At 45.6% G+C, this 16,604-nt stretch overlaps 1 protein-coding gene across 1 annotated transcript; it reads left to right on the top strand.

Moving 5' to 3' along the window:
* Window positions 1-2,006: 2,006 nt before the first annotated feature.
* DUT (deoxyuridine triphosphatase) lies at window positions 2,007-15,777 on the top strand. Its single transcript, XM_060260313.1, has 7 exons — window positions 2,007-2,301; window positions 2,988-3,132; window positions 5,265-5,356; window positions 5,808-5,852; window positions 13,691-13,765; window positions 15,294-15,364; window positions 15,621-15,777. Exons 1-7 carry the CDS (start codon window positions 2,268-2,270, stop codon window positions 15,675-15,677), a joined length of 519 nt encoding a protein of 172 aa, XP_060116296.1. The 5' UTR covers window positions 2,007-2,267; the 3' UTR covers window positions 15,678-15,777.
* Window positions 15,778-16,604: the final 827 nt, after the last annotated feature.

The raw sequence follows: 16,604 nt of genomic DNA, 5'->3' as shown, positions 1-16,604 counted from the left end.
GAAATGAAACATAAAACCATAACACAATAGATAAGAGATTGTAAGTTTATGTCCTGAAGCTCTTGTTGGTCTCTGAGAGGCTACTGGACTCAAATCTAACAAGAGATAAAGCAATAGATCAAAATGACACCAAAAATCTCCCAAAGGAGCACTAAAGAGCCACTAAGCCATTGGACAGGCTAAACTAATAACAATACTCAGTATCTGTATATTCTTTGAGTGTTCAAGGTAAAAATAAATACGTGTGTGTGGCATCAAAGACTAGCTAGATTTTATTCCAGTGTAAACTCATCAGTTAGAATTTACTTCATCAGATGTTATTTTACAGACAAATTTATAATCATAATTGGGGTGATACGTGATGGGGGAGGGGTAACTGGATTGCCAGCTTGGGAAATTCCAGATTTGGGGGTGGAGCCTGAGAAGGGAAGGGAGTTCTGTAGGGATGTCTTTCCATAGCACCTACCCTCTTAAAGCTGCCATTTCCTTTAAGGAAACTTCTAAGCATGGAGATCGTTTGTAATTCCAAGATAACTCCAGGCCCCACTTAAAAGGATGTCACAGTGTTGACAGGACCACGGAGGAGAGACTAAACCACAACAAAAAGAACTCTCCGTGTAAAATACAATTTTAACTTCTTGTGAATAATAAGTATCAAAATACAAAACAAATATCACCAAATTAAAACCTCATAGTTCCACAATGCTCAGTAGGACAGGAGCATTGTGGAACTTATGAGGTTTTTAACTTGGTGATATGTACTGGTGATATTTGTTTTGTATTTTGATACTTTATTCACAAAAAAAATTGTATTTTACAGAGTTCTTTTTGTTGTGATCCACTTAAAAGGACAGCAATCCCAGGTGGAGAGGGGGTACGGTTGCCAGATCTGTGTTGGAAAGTACCTGGAGACTTTGGGAGTGGATCTATGAAAGGGCAGGATTTGGGGAAGGGAAGGGCCTCAGCATGGCACAGTGCCACAGAGTCCATCCTTTAAAGCAGCCATTTTCTCCAGGAGCTGATCTCTGCCAACTGGAGATCAGTTGCAAAAGTGGAAGATCTCCAGGCCCCACCTGGAGGCTGACAAACCTAGGAAGGGGAACAATGCACTTAACATCTATTTACTGCACTTATCATGCTCTTGGAGTTTAGGGTGGAACAAGAGTTCCTTTCCCCCCTTCATATGGCCTTGTAGTGAACCTTACAACAGAGGTGGCCAAACTCGCTCAATGTTAGAGTCATGCAGAATTAAACGTCAGATATTTGAGAGTCACAAGATGTGAATGTTAGAAGTTCGAACGCAGGCAGGCAGGAAAACGGAGGGGGGAGGTAGAAAGAAAGCAACTTCAAATGCATCCTCCAAGCCGCTGGCTGGCTTGGAGAAGTGATTTAAAGAGACAAATGCCTTCTCCAACAGGGCGGTGGATGCTTCAGGAGCCAAATGTGTCTGAAAGAACCACATGTGGCTCCCGCAGTTTGGCCACCCCTGCTTTACAACAACCCCACCAGGTAGGCCAGTACCCCAGTATTGCAGACCTGCCAGGAAAGGGGCATATAGAGGAAGTTCCCCAACAGTCACTACCAGTTCAGTAGATAGATCCAGGTGGGCAGCCGTGTTGGTCTGAACAAAGCAGGAGTCAAGTTGCACCTTTAAGACCAACCAAGTTTGATTTAGAACATAAGCTTTCGTGTGCTCTCTAAGCACCCTTCATCAGACGAGGGGATCAGGTATGCTTAGAAGGCACACGAAAGTTTACGTTCTAAATAAAACTTGGTTGGTCTTAAAAGTGCCCCTTGACTCCTGCTTTGTTACCAGTTCAGTGGGCCGTGCGGGGTTATTGAGTGCAAGCTCGGGGGCATCCATTTTATGCGGAGGCCTGACAGCGCTTCTCGAAGGGTTTGGCGCGGCCGAGGCGACCTCTTTCCATCCTCGCCGCTTCCAACTCGGTTTCGCGACATTCCGGCCGGCCCTCATCCCCACCTATTGAGCGCAGGGCGGTTTCACTGGTTTGTTGCGGAGCTCGCTTCCTCAGCAGCGCCCTCTGGCGACGACAGCCACAGAAACACCTGAGAGCGGGGAAGGCAAAGGCCCGACCTCTCCGCCAACACGACGGCCATCTTGCGGCTTTAAGACGACCCCATGAAGAAGGGGAGCTGCGGCTCCAGCCTCGCTCCTGGGGAGAGGCGCTTGGACAGGAAGCACGGGCCTCGCTTCGACTCGGAGCAGCCTTGCTACCGCCGCTGACTGGCGGGGTCTTTATGACGCCATGTTGCGCTCCCTCAGGGGCCTCCTCAGAAGCGGTAAGGAACCAGGGACGGGAAGAGCCGGCCGTTTATTCCGTTGCTCCGCCCCGTGTCAGAGCTTTTGAATAGGAAACGACCGTACGGACCAATCACCGCTCTTCTATCTCGCCTCCCCTTTCTTAGGAGGATGGATTTTCCCACAAAGAGGTCCCTGAACGGGGCAATACTATTCCTTCAAGCGGCAGGGGGGGGGGGGTATATTGGCAGGAACAACATAGACTATAATTTTTTATAAAAAAAATGTGAAAACGGAGCGGAATGGGACTCGCTGAAGGACTTATTTCTCCCCCCCCCTTCCTGATAGACTGGATTTTCCCACAGAGCTGTTTCTAAATGAGCATTCCGGGCAATACTATTCCTTTGCGGGGCGGGGGGGAGGGAGAATAGGGAGACAGAAAAGCAAGCAAACTATTATTTAAGTGGGCTTTGATGGCGAGGGGGGAGAGAGACTAAAGCGTACTAAGATACTAGCAGTTTGGTGTTTTGTGTTACTTGGAGGAGAAGGATCTTCCCGCCTCCCTCCCTTCCGGTTCCTCCCCTTCAGTTAAATGGGAGCGCGCGAAAAGGACCCTTCGCGCTTTTTCTTCCCCTCTGCCGCTCCGACCTAACCGCGTCTTTCGCTCTCTCCGCCGCCCGCCCTCCTTCCTTTCCTCGCCCCGCGGCCATGCCCTGCTCCGAAGCAGCCACCCCCGCCTCACCTCCCGGCAAGAGGCTGAAGGGCTCCGGCCCCGAGGAGCCCGCCTTGACCCTCCGCTTCGCCAAGCTCTCCGAGAACGCCGTCGCGCCTTCCAGGGGCTCCTCCCGGGCGGCCGGTTACGATTTGTACAGGTGAGGCGACGGCAGGTAACGGCTCCGAGGAGTGCCAGCCTCCAGGCCTCCCGGGAATCACAACTGAACTCCAGACAACGGGGTCCCCGGAGGAAATGGGTGCTTTGGAGGGTGGGATCTAGGCCATTGTGCCCTGCTGAGGTCCTCCCCCCCGAATGGAGAGCCAGTTTGGTGTCGTAGTTCAGTGTCTGGACTCTTATCTGGGAGAACCAGGTTTGATTCCCCACTCCTCCACTTGCACCTGCTGGAATGGCCTTGGGTCAGCCATAGCTCTGGCAGAGGTTGTCCTTGAAAGCGCAGCTGCTGTGAGAGCTCTCTCAGCCCCACCCACCTCACAGGGTGTCTGTTGTGGGGGGAGAAGATATAGGAGATTGTAAGCCGCTCAGAGTCTCTGATTCAGGGAGAAGGGCAGGGTATAAATCTGCAATTCTTCTTTTTGCTGACCAAGCCCACCGTATCCAGGCTTCAGAAAGGTAAAAGTAGTCCCCTGTGCAAGCACCAGTCGTATCCGACTCTGGGGTGATGTTGCTTTCATAACGTTTTCACGGCAGACTTTTTAACAGGGTGGTTTGCCATTGCCTTCCCCAGTCATCTACACTCCCCCCCCCCCCCCCGGCAAGCTGGGTACTCATTTTACCGACCTCAGAAGGATGGAAGGCTGAGTCAACCTGACACGGCTATCTGAAACTAGCTTCCGCCGGGATCGAACTCAGGTCGTGAGCAGAGAGTTCAGACTGCAGTACTGCAGCTTTACCACTCTGCGTCACGGGGCTCTTACCCAGGCTTCTCTGCCACCCCCCCCAAAAAGAAAAATGTAGCAGAGAAAGAGGGTCTGCCTTAGGTTTGCCAATTAAAGGTGTGGGGAGGAACCTCAACAGAGTACAAGATCATGGAGACGACCCTCCCAAGCAGCTGTTTTCTCCAGGGGAGCTAATCTCTGCAATCTGGAGATAAATTACAATTTCCAGGAGATCTACCGTTTGACATCTAAGCCAGGTGATGGGATGAGGGGGAGCCAGAGTTATGACCTGTGTTCGCTCTAAGCTAAGTTAGTGTAAGTTAGCTCACAGTTTTTTCAGCTCACACATTTTTGTCCTAGTTCAGGAAGGATGCCCCCAGAGCAAACTAATTTATGCTTGCTCGCAACTTTAATGCCAGTGGCTCACAAAGTAGAAATTTTGCTCACAAGACCACAGTTTGGAGGGAGCATTGGTTTCAAGACTAGTACCATGGACAGGAGAGTCAGAATAGCAAACAGAAGCCAAACACCAGAGAGGTGTACCAGCAGTGAGGAAGAAGCCCCAGTTCAGAGGCATGGAGGAAGCTTTTCCACCACCGCTGAGTGGCCTCACTTTCCTGTCTTGTTGCTCCTCTCAGGCGCGTGCCATGCAAAGGGAGGCAGGAAGCACGCTTGAGCTCTCTGTGCATGCTGACAGCGTGTCTTTCTAAAAGGCAGTGAAAACATGGCCTGTAGAGGCTGCTAATTCAGTGTATGTCCCATTTGCTGTCCTAAATCTTTAAAAGTACTTGAATACGTGTAGTGAAAAAGCCTTTAACTTTTCCAGGAAGACTCTAATATGTCATATATGATAGTGAAAGACTATTATTACTCTTGTCGCTAATCTAGCGTTCATTCATGTTCATTCACTGGCATCTGTTCTGTTACATTAGGGTGGGAAAGGCACTGGCTGCCATGCTAGCTAAATGAAATCTCCCATGTTCAAAAGCAGTATTAAGGCCAGATGCTGAACAGAGAAGCAGTGAAGTTTGTTGCTTTTATTACAGGTGATGAGCCTGCAAGTGCATCTGGCTGGTCATGGCTAGAAACAGAATGCTGGATTAGAGGAACCTGGGTCTCATAAGAACATAAGAGAAGCCATGTAGGATCAGGCCAATGGCCCATCCTATATATATACACACACACACACACACACACACACATATATACACACTGATGGATCTCTGCTCCATATTTTTCTCTAACCCTCTCTTGAAGCTGTCTGCTTGTAGCTGCCACCACCTCCTGTGGCAGTGAATTCCACATGTTAATCACCCTTTGGGTGAAGAAGTGTCGTCCTTGTCCTGTTCTTCGAGCAGTAACATAATTTTGCTTGCTTGCTTTCCTTTTTTAGTGCCTATGACTGTGAGATCCCTCCTTTGGGAAAGAGTGTAGTAAAAACAGATATTCAGATCTCTCTTCCTTCTGGATGCTACGGTAGAGTAGGTAAGTTGTGGAAAGGGAAAGCTTTTAACCTCACTCCTCTCTCATGAAAACTGCAAAATCCTATTATCTAATTATATATATTATTTCCTGGAAGTCACTGTAAAAATCTGATCCTACCAGAGTACATTTGCTCCAAATAAATCCTTGTTTCTACGTGACCACAGTGTAAGGCAACTTTCTATCAGCCATTTGTAAAAGTGTGTTTGTTTAAAAGTTGGTTGATGCAGTGGCTTAGGCCAGATGTGGAATCTCTTCTTAGTCTCCTCTTGCTCACTGAAGCTCACGATCTGTTTGCTTAGACAGGAAGTTCTAATAATTGTACCAATCCTAAAAATGCTCAGTAAATGTGACCTTTTTAAAATTACATTCTAAACAGTAAAAGTGTACCAATGTAAATATGTACATTTTACAACAGTAAACCTAAAACTTGTTTCCCTTTTTTAAAATTTAGCTCCACGGTCTGGATTAGCTGCAAATCACTTCATAGATGTTGGTGGTAAGTAGTCTGTGGTAAAATTAGACTGAAACTCATACGATTTTCCTCACTGTGAAAACCCAATTAAACACATGCTTTTTCTGTAGATGTGTAACTAATTACAAGTTTGCATACTTTACATGCAAGAACTGCATGCATGTCAACCTTGCAGCCCTTGGTTTTTAGTGAAGCTTCACAGATTCCTCATCAAAGCTGTTAGAGTAGATTTTAGGATACTCATAATTATTAGAGAAGCAGCTGAGTAAAACTGGTCCATTTGTGGAGCCCATCTTGAGCGTTGTTGCATTCACACAGGGTATTAAATAACAGTAGGAATAATGTTTCATAAACTTATCACTGTGTGTGTCTAATTTCATTGTTTTCAAATGTCATAGCCCAGGGGTAGCCAAACTTGCATAAGGTAAGACATCAGATGTTTGTGAGCAACAATACATGAACAAATATTTCACACGTCTTTATTAAAACTTAATACTTTCTTTGCACAGAAAGATAAAATATATATGTGTGCACTTTACAACACAACCATGCTAGAAGGAAACTTTTAAAAACAAAAGCTGGGAATAACAGACCCCCATAAGATCAGCATAGGGAAAGGGTAGGGAATTATTTTTTTGCACCAGTGGGAGAAGAAAACACACATGTGCCATATAAATCACTGACCACCATTTGCATCATTATGCATCCTTCTTTGCTTTGACTCCACGGTTAGTAAATACAGCACCTACAAGAGCTATGAAACTAAGGGGGAGTCCTGCACCACCCTCTTTAATTCCATCCCTCCTTCCAGTGGCTCCCTCAGTTCTTTTGCTCTCTTTCCCTGTGCTAGGTCTCCAGGTGGCCTCTGGGGTGGAGGAGAGGAGCTTGCAAGCCCACCTATTTCATCCTCTTTCTCCACTTCATACATGTTGGAAATAGTCGCCTACTTATGGGTCAGTGCTCAGAGGCTGACTGAGATCCCAATGCCAAGCATGCTTACTTGAGAATAAGCTGACATTAAGTTCCTCTTTGACTCCAGGAGCTGCACATTATGTGTAGTTGTGTGAGGCTCACAAGCCACAGTTTGGCCATCCCTGTCATAGCCTGAGGGAATACTTCCTTTTTTTGTCTCGGCAATTCTGCATGCCTGCCAGGGAGTCTTTACGTATTAAACAAGATTTCACTATGGTGTAATCTCAATTTCTTGCACTGGTCAGGCATCTGGAATCCCAGTTGTGTGCCCTTTGTTAATTGGGAAGTTGCCTCAGACCACACCCACACTCCCTTGCAGCTGCGCATTACAGTTTTGAGTATACTGCATTTTAGAGAAGCTTGTCTGCTCATATTCCCCAAAACCACCACACCAGGCTTCTTGGTATGGTTTGGTGTAGTGGTAGTCAGTTTGGTGTAGTAGTTAAGTGTGCGGACTCTTATCTGGGAGAACTGGGTTTGATTCCCCACTCCACTTAGAGCTGCTGGAATGGCCTTGGGTCACCCATAGCTCTGGCAGAGGTTGTCCTTGAAAGGGCAGCTGCTGTGAGAGTCCTTTCAGCCCCACCCACTTCACAGGGTGTCTGTTGTGGGGGAGGAAGATAAAGGAGATTGTGAGCTGCTCTGAGACTCTTGAGTGGAGGGCGGGATATAAATCCAATGTCGTTGTCTTGTTAGGTCCTCTCTGTGCTCATCTGTCATGGTTTTGAGCAAGCAGCAAGACCTGGCCTAGGAAAACTATTTGTTGCATCTAATATACATTTTAGAAGATGCTACATGCTCTATAGTAAATTGGCTACTAACGTATTAGAAGCAGTTTTTTTTTAACCTGCGCACTTAAAACCATTCAACAGCTTTTCAAAGGTCTTCTTGCAAAACAGTAGCTGACAGTGCGTAAAACACAAGTGAAAAGTAATCTATTACTTGGATGTTGCTGTGGGTGTAAATTTGGGGGATTTCTTGTAATTCAGCAGTGTATCATAAAAAGGGACACTTTGTAATGAAGTAAAGCTTTTCTTTCAGGGAAAAAATTATTTCTGAAATCCCATGCTGTAACCAGCACATCAAGGAGAGTTGGAAATGCGTAGAAATCAGTCCTGTAAAGTGCTGAAAGCTTTCCTGCAAGGGAAATGCCAAAGTCCTGTCAGGTTTTCTGCCTGCCATCTGTACTTTCCATTGCCAGTTCCTGTGCATGATTTTTTCTAAGTATCATTTCGATGTTTTCTACTCAAAGTACATTATATACATGTAGCAAATTAAGAGCAATGGTCATTTTATTTATATATTCAAGTCAGTCATACCCTGCCTTTCTCTCATTACGACCAAGCCTTTACTGTTCATCTGGTTGTGTGAACCTGGCACCATTTTAAAAGTCAAAACGTTTGAAAGAATTCCTATTTATTTATATTACGCTTCCCCCCCCCCCCCTCCAAATGGGGAAATACTTGCCTTTCTAGAGGCAAGTCAAGGACATCCTCTAGGCTTGGAGCAGGGGTCACTGTGGGGGAAGAGGCATTTGTGAATTTCCTGCATTGTGCAGGGGGTTAGACTAAATGACCCTAGAGGTCCCTTCCAGCTCTAGGAATCTATGATCTTAAGTCTGGATGTACTTCTTCCCTCTTGCTATCCTCTCCTTAATTAAGTGGAGAACAGACTACATATTATACTGCTAAGATGATGTTCTTCATTAATTTAGCAATCTGCTGTGGTTTTTTTAGACTGCTCTAGTACTAGTGACATGCTTTTTGACAAGTTGATCTTATCCTAGCTTTTTTGATAACGTTTTCTTATTACAGTAATTGCATGATACATGCTCCTGGGAATGTTCTGGGTTTACAGGCTTAGACTTTTCTGACCCGACTGAATTGTAGGCACCTATGAGAAATTAGGCTTCTTTCGCTGGAGTTTACATTCTCCAGCGAAGTCAGCTGAAATTTTGTTGCCTGCTGACCTGCAGTAGTGGGTTTCCTTAAAGCCCTCCACAGTCTTGCTCTTATTCCGTGCCCCTCAGCCAGCCTGCTCTGTGGCTTCTGTTCAGTGTGCTTGTTTTTCTGCGTCCCAGTGGAACGTGAAACTCATACGGCTTTTGATAACATTTCTGGCACTACTTCCTGTATACAACTACATTAACAGTTTTGCATTCACAGTACTACAAAATCTCATTGCAGTGTTAAGTTTCCTATAATAGCTGTCATTATGCTGCGATACGTATTACTTGCAAAAGAAAAGGAAGCTCATCACGTGTGCTTTGCTTTTATCTTGTTAACGTTATGAAATGGAGATGTGGTCGGTGCTGGCAGAAGAAGGGGCTGAAGTAGGAAGTCTTTGGGAAACTCATGTACAGGAGAGACTTTGTGCAACATGGAATTGCAGAATTGCCCTGTGCTGGAGTTCATGACTGTGCAACAAAATTTTGTGCTGATTGAGGTTCAACCTTTCCCATGTCAAAAATGGCATTTGGCAGTCAGTGCTTAGTGAAGCAAACAAACAAAAAAGCCACTATGGCCCTTATCCATTGAGATGTTGTATATGTGTTCACATCCTTAACTACGGTATATTGTGAAGTAAAAGGCAAATTTTAGGATAACGTTCTTAAAAAAGGGCAGCCTTTCAAAAATAGCAGGGTTTGTGTCAAGCATGCGGGTTCAGTGACGAGTCTAAGTAGATACAAAGACTACGTTGAGGGGTATTGGGTAGGCGTTGGAGGTGGAAATCCCATTAATCCCTCGAAAATCAGTACAAAGTCTGAGCGAGCCGTCCTTCTTTTTCCTAAAGAGAACGGGGGCGGTGGCAGGTCGGATGAAGCCTCTCTTCAAGTTCTTATCGAGGAACTTCCTCAGTTCCACCTTTTCAGCCCACCCCATTGAATACAACTATGGCCTTAGGTAGGGTCTGCCCCGGGATCAGTTCAATAGCACAGTCCGTGTCCCTGTGGGGTGGAAGTTCATCGGCTCCCTGCTTACTGAACACCCCCCTTAAGTCTCGATAAGCTTTAGGGATTGTCTGGACTTCCTCCGTGGTCAAGCACACTTTTCCATTTCGGGGTGGTGGGCTGGGACCCCACTCCTTAGTCCAGTGATGGTCTTGACACCTCGGATCATTGAATTCTATCGTCTGGTCTCCCCATCGAATGTCTGGCTCATGCTTGGCCAGCCATCCTACTCCCAAAACCACATCATAAGAGGAGGATGGTGCTATTACAAATGCCTCCTGGTCTCAGTGGTCTTTAATGCCCACCGGTACTAACTGAGTTTCTAACACGCACGGCTCCCCCCTCATCACTGACCCATCCATCTGCTCAAACTGGATGGGGTGCGGCAAAGCCATGGTGGGGAGCCCCAATGCGTCCACCAGCTTAGGGGTGATTATGTCTCTCGTGCAGCCCGAGTCAATCAAGGCTTTCACCTGCATGAACCTCTTGAGTCTGCTGTTTAGTAAAAGCACTGGCACAAAATATAGTGGCCCTGTTACTCTCACCCTGAGTCGTGTTAGTTCATCGGCGACCTGCTGACTGGCACCGTTTAGAGCAGGTCGTCCTCATTTCCCGCCGGCTCGTCCTCCCAGGACATCTCACTCAGCTCATCGGTAACGGTGTCCTCGTCGAGCACCGAACTCGCGCTGCTCTTCGCCGCATCCTTAGGGCAGCCGGTCTGCTTTGGATTCAGAATGCTTGTCTTGGAGGCACTTGATGGTAGTCTAGGAGGGTTCGGGCAACTGCTGGCCAGGTGGTTTGGGTCCCCGCGCCGAAAGCATTTGCAGGTTGCCGGGGGCTTCCCAGCCGCTCCCCCCACCTGGGTTTTCTTCGCCTCCGTCTTCACCCCTGTTTTCGGGTCGCAACCCGCCTTACTACTTTGCTGCTGGTGTTGCATGGCCACTCGCTTCATATTGGTTTCCACTTATCCCACCAGCTGGATCCATCCCACCAGGGTGGTCAGTCTCTCTTGCTGCAGGGCTCAATCCAGGATGCTCGCGTTCAGGCCACGGGTGAAATGCTCGATTTTCATCAGCTCACTCCACCCCCTCACCTTGGCTGCATTGGTGCGGAACTCGGCCGCATACTCACGAATCGTCTTGGAGCCCTGTTGCATATCCCTCAGGGCGGCCAACGCGCAGGTCTCCTGCAGGGGGCCCCTTTCAACTTCAATCCTAAATAGTCCACACGACTAAACTCATCAGAGAAGGTGTTCCCCCAATAGTGCATGTAGCTATTGGCCTGGATTGTGAAATACTCCACCTCCTCGGGGTCCCTGTCAAAGGTGGCTTCCAACTCTCTTCCTTGGCCCCTTTCTCAAGAGACTGGGGGTGCCGCTGGTTGCGCCGAGGCGGTACTGTCGAGGGTCTAGCTGCAGGCAGTTGTGGGGCTCTTCTCGGGTCAGTCGTCCCCAGGATCCGGTTGACTTGCCTATTGAACTCCCCGGCCGTCATGGTGGTCATCGCTTGCATCTCATCCCGCAACCCCTTGGCGACTTCTTTGACTTCCTTTCGAACCATCGCTCGGAATTCTCGAGCAATCTCGTCCTCCTCTCTCGGCCCCGTCACCACGCCGACTACTGCTGTGGCTGCTGTGCTTTCTTCCTCCATCGGCTTGGACCCCTCGCCCCCATCGTTAGCCATCTTCACCCGGCGCATGTGCCTAGTTAGGATGGCCTCTCTGCACACCGGGGCCTCATCCATCGTGGTGGTAGAGGTACGCGGCTGCCACTGACGCGGGGTGACCAACAGTTGTTGAATGTGGAGAGGAGAGCTGGGTCCAGCGACTCTCCGGGCGTCCAGCACGTGCCACGGTGGTGTTGGTGCTCTCGCCCCTTCTTCAGGTTCTGGAAGTTCACTGCTCACTGGAATCTTTTCAGCCATTCGGTTATAAAGTTGCCAGGGCAGTTAAACTTCTTGCAAGATTACTCTCAAAATGTCAAGCATGCGGGTTCAATGACGAGTCGAAGTTGATACAAAGACTACGTTTATTGATAGACCGATACTTGCTGGGTAACAGAGTAATGCTGCATATACATTGATACAATACTTTTAAGGCTTACTTCAAAAGGATTCCAAGGATGGGGGTGCGGGGTAGCTCTCACACATAAACTATCATAAATGTCTACATTCTCACAGTGTTATCAGGACTCTGTCCTTGCTTTCCCCAGATGTCTCACACTCCCTGCTTGGAATGTATGGGAAGGTGCTGATTACTGGAGAAGCAGTTAGTTTCATTTCTCACTACTATTATTTAAGCAATAAAGCTAGAAGGGGGGAGGGAAAGAATAACAAAGCTAGCAAAGCTGGGTCCTCCATGATACTTCACAGACCAGGGTTAGGCAGGACCCTGTAACAATCAATTATCAATGGAATTTCACCATGCTTGACAGTTTGTTTAAAAGGAAAGGTCCCCTGTGCAAGCACCAGTCGTTTCCGACTCTGGGGTGACTTTGTTTTCACAGCAGACTTTTTTACGGGGTGGTTTGCCATTGCCTTCCCCAGTCATCTACACTTCCCCCCTCGAGTAAACCTCGAGCCAGTTACCTGAAAACCCAGCTACCGTGGGGGGACAAAATCAGGTCGTGAGCAGAGCTTAGGACTTCAGTACTGCAGCTTTAACACTCTGCGCCACAGGGCTCTATTTTAAAAGTAAACATGTTTATAAAACAAACCAGAGCCATTACTGTTCAACAGGGGTGGGGAACGCTAGGCCCGAGGGCCATTTATGGTCTTCAAGATCATTTGGTCCGGGGATAGCTGGGCCAAGCCTTCCTCTCCTTCCCTCTCTCTCTCATGGGCATTGTAAAGGACTGGACTGGACTGCTGCTGGGGTATGTGGGTGCCTTTAAAGGTCTGGGAGCAGCTGAAGGGAGGGAGGGCTGGCAAGGGTGGGGGGGTTGGGAGCCAGCTACCACCTGTTCAATTTGCATGTGATTATCCCAGATGGTGTGGCCTAATATGCTAATATTAAGGGTTGTAGTCTTATATGCCTGGACCTAGGCATTTGCCTAGTGTGGCAGGCCAGGGTGTGTGTGTGCTGAACGTGGCTTTCCCAACCTGACTTCAAATAGAAAAACAATTATTTGCATTAATTTTGCCGGCCTGAATCGTTCTCCCACAGCGGAGCACTGTTTTTTAAGTTGATAATTTTGTATGGCCCGCTAATGATGTTATAAATATCCAAATGGCCCTTGGCAGAAAAAAGGTTCCCCACCCCTGCTTTACAACAAAACCATCAACTGGTTTAACTGTTAAAATTTGCTCCAAAATGATACCAACTTCTATTTAAAAACAGTAATTTGGTGGTTTGAGCTCTTTATTATTACTTATTATTACCATTATTACTTATTATTATTATTATTACTTATTACTGCTCCAGTCCCACGGACCACTGTTCTTGCAGATCATTACACAAGGTTGTTTGGCTCAAGGGTCACTGTCTTGGGTTCAGCTGCTGTAATTTCAGTAAGGTGAATATTTGCAGTCCTACAATTATAGTTTAATTAGTGTATGTTACACATAATATCATATTTAGTTGGTCGGTTTGCTTGGACAGAACCAGTTATATATGTGCAAGCAGTTACCTTATTTTTTAACATCTGCTAGAATTAAAATATAAGCTATCGCACTGTGAACTAGTCCACTTCTTGCCTTATGAAGCAGATGTTTTGTGCTGTATAGAAATGGACCATTAGCTAAAAACTTCAGTCTCCAGTGATTACAAGCTTTATAGTCCTATTGAAACTAGTTTGATATTGACTTCTGTGTGCACCTGGAAGCCGTGTCTCATTCCAGCATTCCTAATATGCATGCAAAGGTATAGTCCATTAGTAACAGATGTGAATACCTAATGAAAAACACCCACCATTAACTTTTGCTAATTGTGCTGTTCGTTGTAGCTGGGGTTATTGATGAGGATTACCGAGGAAATGTTGGTGTAGTACTGTTCAATTTTGGAAAAGAAACTTTTAAAGGTAAGAATTAAACTTGGTGATGTTAAGCCAAATTGAACTATCTCTTTCATTTTATTCTGTCCTTCATTTTAGAACCATGGATCTAGTGATATGTTACCTGTATTTCCTATAAAGAGACTGTATTCCCTGTACGAGGGGCTGCCTTGAGCTTCTCTGGTTGTAACAAAGCTTTTCAACTTTTGAGGTTCAATTATGAAAAGGGGTTGAGAAGTTAGTGTAGCTTATGTTTACATTACTTCTTCCTGGAGTTTAAGGAGTATCTGCTGGGGAAAGGGAATACAAAAACAGAGGCCAGGGTGGAGACAAACTCAACAAATGAAATCAACACACCAAGCTCAATAAATCACAATAATTGCCATCAAAATATATTTCTGTATTCTCTAATGAAGTGTCAACAATTAAAGTAAACAAGTATGTTTTCAGGGCTTTTTTGTAGAAAAAGTCCAACAGGAACTCATTTGCATATTAGGCCACACTCCCTGATATCACCATTGTTCCACACCAAAAGCCCAGCAAGAGCGCATTTGCATATTAGGCCCCTGACACCAAGCCAGCCAGAACGGTTTCTGCTCAAAAAAGCCCTAGCTTTGATAGTCAAATCATTTAAATAAAGTATTTTTTAAAAAAATACTATAATCACGTAGTCATTCTTCCCTCATGTAAGTATCCACATAATGTCATAGTCTAACTCGAATGCAATGTCCTCATAAATTCCAACTAAATATTTTCAGCTGGAGAGGACGTTAGTTTTAAATGCTTCCACAATCCATTCACCCACCATCTGGTCACATCCATTTCGAAAAGATCCTTTCTCAAGATCTGATAGTCTTTATCTTCAAGGGGAGGTTAGTTTTACATTCTTCCGCAATCCATTCATCCATCATCAAGCTTGACCCATGTTTACCTACAAATTGGTGATGAAGAATTGAGAGGTTGCTGCGTTCTATTTGAATGCTCTCTTGTAACAAGAGTCTGAGACAACTTGAAGATAAAGACCATCACATCTTGAGAAAGAATCTTTTCAAAACAGAAGTGACCAGGACTTCCGTAGATGGTGGGTGAATGGACTGTGGAAGAATGAAAAAGCTAGCATCCTCTCCAGCAGAAAATATGATTTACTTAGAATTTATGAGGACATTGGATATAATTGAGTTGGACTTTGACATTATGTGGATACTTATGTGATGGACGGATGATTATGTGATTACGGTATTTTGTGAAAATGCTTTATTTAAATAATTGTCTATGCTTCTGTGCTTAAATTGCTGACACTTTGTTCTAGAATAATAAATATATTTTGATGGTAATTATTGTGATATATTGAAATTTTTGGCATGGTGTGTTTTGTTTTCATGAGGGGAAAGAGCAGGGCTGCTCTGACTTGGTATCTGAAGCTTCAGGTCTTGCCTGTCTTGCTGCATCACCCTTTTTACCCCTCGTCAGCCCAAGTGTTCAAAAGGATTAGGGAGTTCTTGTTGATTTGTAACTATTTAGCCAGGTTTCTTAAACACTTGTTTTGGTTTTGAAGTTAAAAGAGGGGACAGGATTGCCCAGCTGATCTGTGAACGCATCTACTATCCTGAACTTGAAGAAGTCCAGGTAAGAAATTTGGATCACATAAGGAGGGAGGAAATTTAATTAATCTATTTAAATAAACTGTATAAAATAATTGAATCGAGTTAACTTTTATTAATCGAGGGACTGATTCTTAACATAAGCAGGAAGGAATAAAGCCCCTGCGTTTTCCTGAGTTATACTTTAGGTTGAAGTCATGAACACAAACAGGAAATACATTGCAATAGTCTCTCAGAACTAGAGGATACAATTTCAGAAATTCTAACTGAGTCATTTTCAGGTTTTGGATGACACAGAACGTGGCTCAGGAGGCTTTGGATCCACTGGCCAGAACTGAGGAGATCCGCTGGCCAGAACTGAGGAGAGCTGTTACAAATCATGAATGACTTATTGTATTTTGTATAAAGCATTTTTGTACAAATAAATCTTTTTCAAGACTTTTTTTCCCCCCTGTATAATGTTGCACAAGAGGAAGAACCCTTTTAGTCATATTTTGTACAAAGTAAAGCTTGTAACTGACAAGCCCAAGCTGGGATTAACTCTACACTGAAGAGTGCTCTGGATAGGCAGGGGGTGGGGGCTGGAGGGGGGTGGGAGCTGTTGGCTGACCGCCAGCAGAGTCTCGCTGATTCAAGGAGGGGCTTAAATGAACAATACAATGTCCAGACACCTGCCTTTCAAGGACCCTCTCGCCATCTCCATCACAGTACTTGGTCATCTTCAACAGTATTCTTTCCAATAGCTTTGAACCCATAGCATGGGTAGATCTCCCTCCTTTGCTGCGGTCATGTGAAGCGAAAGCACAGCCAATTGGAAACAGCGGGAGGGCACTGCATACTAATGCAGTCGCAGGCCAACTTTGAGCAGGCACACAGATACACATTTCCCTCTTGTTGCACAATAATTCCAGTTTTTGAATGTATGAGGCTTATTCATTTACCTAGTAAACTTTTTTCTGAATCAGTTCATCATAATTTTTATTACAAGAATCTGAAGTCTTCACCATATTCAGTTTCATGAACAGGCCAGCCCAGGAGAAGGCCACCCCTGGACCCTACGTTTTTTCTAAAGGGAGTGAGGAACTAGGTGGGCCATGACAGAATGAGGAGTCATTTTTTCCTGCAAGTTGGTCTTTCCAAATTCTCCGGCACAATTTTGTTTGGGAGTTGATAGGAAACATAATTTTCTTGGCATCCCATGCTGAATCACAACATTGAGATGGCTACAGTTCCCATGAAACCAAACAGGAGTTTGTGCTAGGGTA

Source organism: Heteronotia binoei, chromosome 19 (assembly GCF_032191835.1).
Source record: "Heteronotia binoei isolate CCM8104 ecotype False Entrance Well chromosome 19, APGP_CSIRO_Hbin_v1, whole genome shotgun sequence".
Taxonomy (NCBI): domain Eukaryota; kingdom Metazoa; phylum Chordata; class Lepidosauria; order Squamata; family Gekkonidae; genus Heteronotia; species Heteronotia binoei.
The sequence above is the reverse complement of the archived record's forward strand: the minus strand, read 5'-3'. Positions and strand labels throughout refer to the sequence as shown.